The sequence below is a fragment of the Gymnoscopelus braueri genome (assembly GCF_963280865.1).
Source record: "Gymnoscopelus braueri genome assembly, chromosome: 17".
In the NCBI taxonomy this organism is placed as follows: Eukaryota; Metazoa; Chordata; class Actinopteri; order Myctophiformes; family Myctophidae; genus Gymnoscopelus; species Gymnoscopelus braueri.
In genome coordinates this window covers 26,082,683-26,090,143 of record NC_137617.1, presented here as the reverse complement: position 1 = coordinate 26,090,143, position 7,461 = coordinate 26,082,683, and the positions used below count along the sequence as shown (strand labels likewise).

At 43.0% G+C, this 7,461-nt stretch overlaps 1 protein-coding gene across 1 annotated transcript; it reads left to right on the top strand.

The window, feature by feature from the left end:
• Nucleotides 1-2,017: 2,017 nt before the first annotated feature.
• LOC308105542 (uncharacterized protein) lies at nucleotides 2,018-7,261 on the top strand. The gene is made up of 6 exons (XM_080456345.1): nucleotides 2,018-2,909; nucleotides 3,906-3,997; nucleotides 4,439-4,501; nucleotides 5,149-5,203; nucleotides 6,080-6,116; nucleotides 6,340-7,261. Exons 1-6 carry the CDS (start codon nucleotides 2,285-2,287, stop codon nucleotides 6,359-6,361), a joined length of 894 nt encoding a protein of 297 aa, XP_080312471.1. The 5' UTR covers nucleotides 2,018-2,284; the 3' UTR covers nucleotides 6,362-7,261.
• Nucleotides 7,262-7,461: the final 200 nt, after the last annotated feature.

The window sequence follows — 7,461 nt, the reverse complement described above, 5'->3', positions numbered from 1 at the left end:
TATTTTGTAAGTAAAATCAACAGACTTGTCACAAGTACAAGTTCGTCTTGCAGTTTCACGAAAATAGTTGCGTAAAGTAAGTGAAACAAAGATGGCAGACGGCAATAAGGCTCAATGGCAAATAAACATAAGGTACATCAAAATGGAAATGAAGACTTGTGCAAGGAGAGAAACATTTGCAGCAGATGAAGTGCAGTTAAAGGAGTAGTTCACCCAAAAAAATACTTATTTTCTATCTCTTACACCCCATAGCCTTGAATTCATGGAGATCTTTTAGTTTTTGTCCCATTCCTGAGCCAATAATTTGATGACTGGGTCATCGGTCAGTAGGAGACTCTTTGAGACTCCGCTGGTCATCAAATTATTGGCTTAGGAAAAAATCCATGAATTCAAGGCTTCATGGGGTGTGTAATTGATAGGAGTACAGTAGTTCACCCAAACAATTACTTATTTTCTAAGACATCAATTAGCAGCAGATGTTAAGTGTATATAAAATAATGATATAGCCAGTGCAGCGGCAGAGGAGTGTAATCCTAGTCATACATAAAGTGATAATGCCTGTGAGACGGCCTGGGTTGATAAGACTGACATGGCAACAGGTCTCAGTGCTTATTATATTGAGGAGGAAACGGCTCCGTAGTCTGGTGGAATGGCTTTGGATAGATACTGTAGTGTTGGTAGTGCTTGCCTGTCCGTGGTCATGGCAGCACAGTGAGCTGATTGTGGCTGTGGTGGTGAGTGTCCTTGATCCGCTCAGCCTTGGTTATGCACAGTCTCTATCACGTACAGTATAAAAGTTGAGCCTAATGTCTTTGTCGCATCTAGTTTCATTTTCGGTATGTGACGCAGTTGTCTAAGACAAAGTATAAATGAATCCAAATAAACCTAATACAACTATGATATTATTTAGTAAATTCTAAATTGATATTATTTAGTAAATTCTAAATTGTATCAGAAAGAGGAATTAAAAAAAGACTAGCAGAAAGAGTGCATGAGAAACTACCGCCTAATTTATGGTGTCCTGTGCCTAAAATGTACAAGCTCACAACACAACGCGTTGTGAACAATTTTTGGCACGCAACACCATCTTACAGTAAAGTATAAATCATGCTTAGGGGTTAAGATGAGGTAGTGACCAAATACAATCAGGTAATGTCAGGGGTGGGATGAAGACCAATGTTTCAAACGTGTGCGGTCACGGTGGGTTATGGCTAGACCAAGGAAAAGGTGTAGCGCGGTGCCAGGTTTCAGTGTGCCAGAACTCTTATTGAAGGTCACACTGGACTTTTAATAGCAAGCGGGGCCACCTGTCAATCCCAACAGTGACTCAACACAGGGAGTTGTCAGAGACCCATGTACTGTAAGCACGCATGTGCAAGCGAGTACATGTGCACATGAATTGATTAAATGTGCTTGCTCACTTTGTGCATACATTGTCTGTACTATCTCGATGTGTGTCTGGGTCTGTTCCCCCTCATTAACCCATGCATGCTCAATTCAATGTGGTTGTAAATGGCCCTCCGCATACTTCGCAGGTTATGAAATCATATGCTTCTAACGCTGAAACTGCAAAGCCCTGCCTTGCCTCCAGCCACTCCTTGCTCATCTGGGAACATGTTCCAAATCCTGTAGTCACTATATACCTCAACTTAAATCTTTGGTTTCAGAGGAATGTCAGCTGTCAATGTATGTGCCTAGCACGCATTTCCAATGCCCCATCATCTCAGTTTCTTTCTATTTCCAGTTGCTCTGTACATCATTTTGACACCACCCCTCCCTCCCCGAGATCCATCAAAAAACTCAGCAGCCTGACTACTTGACTTCTGCCCCTCCTCTCTCTCTGTCCCTTTCTTGTTCTCTGTGTGTGTGTGTCTCTCTCTCTGCTCGTGCACGTGTCCCCGCTCCTATACGCTGGGCTATGGGCATTCTTCCCAGACATGTGCCTCTGTCAATCAGGCACATAAACCTCATACGCTGCACACACATGCCCCCTTGTTGTCACTGCCCTCTGTGTATCCAGCATAAGGGGTTGCTCACTGCCGAGTCCGTGTTCTTGTACTCAGCCTTTCTCTGACTCAGGCGGCCAGAGCCTCTCACTCGAAGAACCCACCTCGGACTCGGAACGCTGTGACCAAAGTTTGTTTTGTTTTTTGTTTTTTTGCCACGGATTGTTTTATTGAAGCCATTTCCCCCCCATTTTATTTCTGTGGGGACCTCATTTATCCTGAGTGGAATTACAGTCCAGAAGAGGTTTACTCCACGTTAATTGTTTGAGTCTTCCAACATGGCGGTTATCAAAGCCTGGATGGTGGGGCTCCTCCTTGTGCTCCTGTCCCCTCTCCAGCTCCCTCTCTCTGGGATGGCGAGCGCCCAGGACTTGGCAGAGGCCGAGGGAGAGGAGGTCCACCGTGACGAGGTAGAGGAAGTGGCTCACACAGAGGAGCTTGTGATGGATGATGAGGAACATGAGGACGGTGGCCACGCAGTGGAAGACGAGGAGGAGGTAGCGGAGGAGGAGGAGGAGGAGGCCGCTGAGGAAGAGGCCGCTGAGGAAGAGGAGGCTGTGGAGGAGGAGGCCGCTGAGGAAGAGGAGGCTGAGGAGGAGGAAGTGGAGGAAGAGGAGGCTGTGGAGGAGGAAGCAGCTGAAGAAGAGGAAGAAGAGGTTGTGGAAGAGGAGGCAGAGGAAGAAGAGGTTGTGGAAGAGGCAGTGGAAGAGGAGGCAGAGGAAGAAGAGGTTGTGGAACAGGAGGCAGAGGCTGAGGAAGAGGAGGATGAGGAGGTAGTAACTGAGGAAGAGGAGGCTGAAGAGGTCGAAGAGGAAGCCGCTGAGGAGGTTGACGAGGAGGACGCCACTGAGGAAGATGCTGATGAAGAAGAGGAGGCTACAGCAGAGGAAGAGGAGGAGACAGGTAGCTTCTTCCTCTCATAACATGCATTGGGATTTGAGGGTGCACAAACTAGTGCAATATATATTTTAAACTGGTGTTTAATGGGATATCTCTAGGGCTGACTCCAGCTGTGAGTCTTATGAAGTGTATTCTAACTCTCACTGTAATGGATACATGTTATTGTGAGGTTGTCTGCAAAGGCCACAGGAATGTTGTCACACTTGGGGAGTCTTTAAATAGATTGCTATATCGGTGGAGCGGCCAAGCAGTATCTAAACTATTCAAACCTGTTGATTCATTGTGACGGTGATGTGAGACATGACCAATACTGAGCGTCAAGTAGCACTGGAGTATTAGAGGCAGAAAGGCCCACTGTTATATTGCTGGCAAGATTGCTGCACGTAACGTCATAAAACCCCACCAAAAACAAACACACCCTGTCTGGTCAGGTAGCTTACTTCTGGATTCCATGGCATTAACAATGACATGTGATATTTGATTATGACTGATGCACAAAGGTCAATCAGACTTATTTATGAAAGGTTCAGGTGAGGTTCAGGTGAGCCTGATCTCCACCTCCCAACAGCAAGCAACAAGAATCCAGACACCCTCCAGCAAACAAGCCACTATAGCCACATGAACCCTAGCGTCTCATTCACCATAAATAGCAGTTCTTCAAGCTGACAACACGTCAGATTTCGATGCTTTGTGAGTTTGTAGATTTGCAGTTTCTGGCAAAGAGAAAAAATAAGAATACCAAGTGTAGAGCCCTGGGGGTCTCTGGTCAAACCTCTGGTCAAACCTATCGATGCATGAAATGGACAACAGTAAGATAGTCATACATTGTTATTGCATTTCGAAATGTGGTTCATGTTCAGATATGGCTTTCTCCAACGCAGTGACACTGCCAGAAATATAATCTCACGGTATCTGACTACAGAGGGTGTGCATGAAAGGGCGGGCTAATTTTGTACACAGTGTAGTAATGCACACCACTATGCTGAACCCTTCTCCTAGACGAGGATGACGTGATGGAGGAGGAGGAGGCTCCCATTGATGCTCCACACTTCCGCTCAGGCTCCCTGTGTAGTGTCTGCGCCATCTGCAAGGTAATGAAGCTGCAAAGATGATGTCAAAGTAATAATCTCATAGCAGTCCTATAATTAATAAAGTAACCCAGCAATTCCCAACCTGTGGGTCGCGAGGATATTACAAGTGGGCCCCCAGATAACTGGCAAAACACTAAGATTGGATTGTTAATATAACATTGATATAAACAAATGTATATACAAAATAATGGCAAAAGAATGTCATGGTATTTTTTCTTTAAAACCTTGAAGGATCAATATGAATTTAATTAGCTCCATTGATCCAAGCCAGAACACAACCGATTGATTGATCATTCAAATAAACGCGCGTCCCACCCGTCTGACCACTTGTTAAGTAATGGAATGCCATTGGGTTGGATGTTGACTTGACCACACCTTACATGATCATTACACAGCGCATGTAAACATTGTGCGCTAATGTGTGTCCCTGTCCTTCATTAGAACTGCCATTACTGTGACAAATGTCCATGTGAAGAGGGAGAGGACCATTGCCAATACTGTCACGTAAGTAGCCTATCTCACCGGTTCTGAAAGTGTGTGTGTGTGTGTGTGTGTGTGTGTGTGTGGGGGGGGGGGGTCAATGGTGGAAAAAGTATTCACATTTTTTACTTAAGTACTGCAATGTAGAAATACTCTGTTACAAGTAAAGTACCAAAAGTAGAAAGTACTCATTATGCACAATGTCCCATTTCACATGTTTTCAAGTGTATAAAGATCTTCTGAAATTGGCCGAACACACAATGCTGCCCGAAATTAATGTATGTTAATGTATGTTTTGTAATTATAATCAAAATCTACAAAGTAACTAGTAACTAAAGTGTTCAAATAATTGTAGTGGAGTAAAAGTACCATATTTGCCTCTGAGATGTTGTGGAGTAGAAGTAAAAGTACTGAAATTTTGAAATACGCCAGGAAAGTAAAAATACCTCAATATTGTACTTAGGTAAAGTACTTGAGTAAATGTATTTAGTTACTTTACACCACGGGGGGGGGGGGGGCAGTTTAAACAGTTTAGATACTTAAACCCAAGCTCACAACGTGTGCGACCAAGGAGATCTGCAGCCAACACCAAACACCATGCTGAGGTAAATAAGGACACATTGTTGTGGGACAATAATCAAACTAACTTTGACTTCTCTCTATTCTCCCAGGAATGCCAGCACTGCTACCTGTGCCCTCTATTGTGTGACACAGTTTGCTCACCAGGTAAATGCAATTTTCACACCAGTGAATACCACTGATACCACAATTCTTGACATTTGTATCTATTGTCTTTTTTATAGACAATAGATACACCGGAGACTATAAAAAATAGTCTCCGCCAGGCCGAAACTATGTTTTGAACCCTGTCCGTCTGTCCGTCTGTGTGTCCGTCTGTCTGTGAGCAGCTAATCTCCGGCGCTGTTGCCCCGGTCGCTACGAAACTGTGCACACACACTCCCTGGATGCCAAAAACAAACTTCTGCCCCAAATTTTTCAGATTGGCCTGTTATAGCGCCACCAGGAGGCCTATTTTAGTAAAAAAATATATATATTACTCCTACAGTGATAGGAGATGCGATTTCTGCGAAATTTTGCACACACATTTCTACTAGGCCGAGGAAGAAATGCCCCTTGAAAATGTTCAAATAAGCTATAACAGGCCGATTCGCGTTTTTACCTAAAACTTCACCGATCTGCACACAAACTCAATATTTCATATTCCATCCTAGTTGGCTAACATTGGCTTCCAACGTTCGCAGTATAGGTCCGTTTGGAACAAAATGCCTCAAATCATGAACGCAGCGTGCGGTTTCTGTGAAATTATGTACGCACATCCCCACTGGACCGAGGAAAAAATGCCACCCTTTTCACATTGGCCTGTTATAGCGCCACCAGCAGGTCTAATTTAGAAAAACACATTTTTGGAACAAATGTCTCAAATCATGAATGCAGTGTCCGATTGCCATGACAGGCCTAAGAAGAAATGGCACCATTTTCACATTGGCCTATTATAGCGCCACCAGGAGGCCACAATAACCTACCTGACCTGGCGGAGACCTGAGCACTTTTTCTAGTTCTTATATTATTCTTATCTTTCAGGTGGCTTTCTGGATGAGCTAACCGGGTCCCTCTTCGGGTATGTCAATATATTTTGTTATGGGCACACACACACACACACACACACACACACACGCACACACACACGCACGCACGCACGCACGCACGCACGCACGCACGCACGCACGCACACACATCTCTCTGCATTTCACACAATCTGGACAACATCAGTATATTACAGTAGTTATTTTTATGCAGTGTGATGCTCAGCTCATCTATGTTCTAACCTCTGTATTTCCCAGGACCTTCTCCTCTCTACTTTGAGCACCCTGGAAGCTGTGCCCTTGGACACCACCGTGTGGATGCACCAGGCCTTCCGTTTTGGAGCTCCGATGTTTACTTTTCACATCACCGACTTTGGCCTTGAGGTCACAGGAATGCTTGTCAATATGTTTTGACAGTCATTAGGAAATGAAGATAGTCTTTGTTTTTGGTGTAACTCTTGCATAGATAGGATATCTCCACTAGCTCTGACATCTCAAACAAGATCTGATTGCATAGTTTAATTTAACCACTCAAAACTATACTAGGCTTCATCCTTTTTTCCCTGTACACCAAATCTCTTTGTTATAGATAGCAGATCTACAAGCTCACATCTGCTTGTAGATCTGTTATTTTTGCTGAATATTCGCCCCAGCTTGTAGATCTGCTATTTCTTTCTGAATGTTCTAGCACTATTTCAATCTCTTTACTCAGGAGCTTTATTAAACAAATATATACTGTATTTTTTAATTGGAAAACTTGTTCCACAGACAGCATCAAACAGACATTGGAGCAAAAGAGAAACAATTGCTCCCTTAGCAGAGGCCTGAGTTCAGGTTTCTCGGTTGCAATAATACACAGGAAAGATTAAAGTTGTGTCTTTAATTTCTTTCTCTATTTACATTTACAAAACAATATATAAGATGAGCTTCACGTCATAATATTGCAGAAATTCTTATTGTATATTATACTTTTTACCACCATGTTATGACAAAAACAACTTGTATTGTACTACTGATTCCCATCTGAAAATAAACTGATGTCAATGTAATTGTCATTACAGTGTTTGTCTATACGGAATTACTGCTCAATAAGGAATGCTGCCTGGTTGAGGATATTTTATAACGCAACAAGTTGTAAGAAAAGGTATTTATTTGTCAAAATACATAAATAAATACATTTCCGGTACATTTCCATTGCGTACTTTATTTGGCGCGAATGTCGGGGGCAGACACTTGCAAATAAAATAGTGTTTTATAATGTTTAGAGAAGTTGCAAGAAACACATTTATGTGGAATGATTATTGTGAAGTAGTAAACAAAAATAATACACAGTATGGCTTTGTTGTTACAAATAGACATTTTTCAATACATATTGAATAT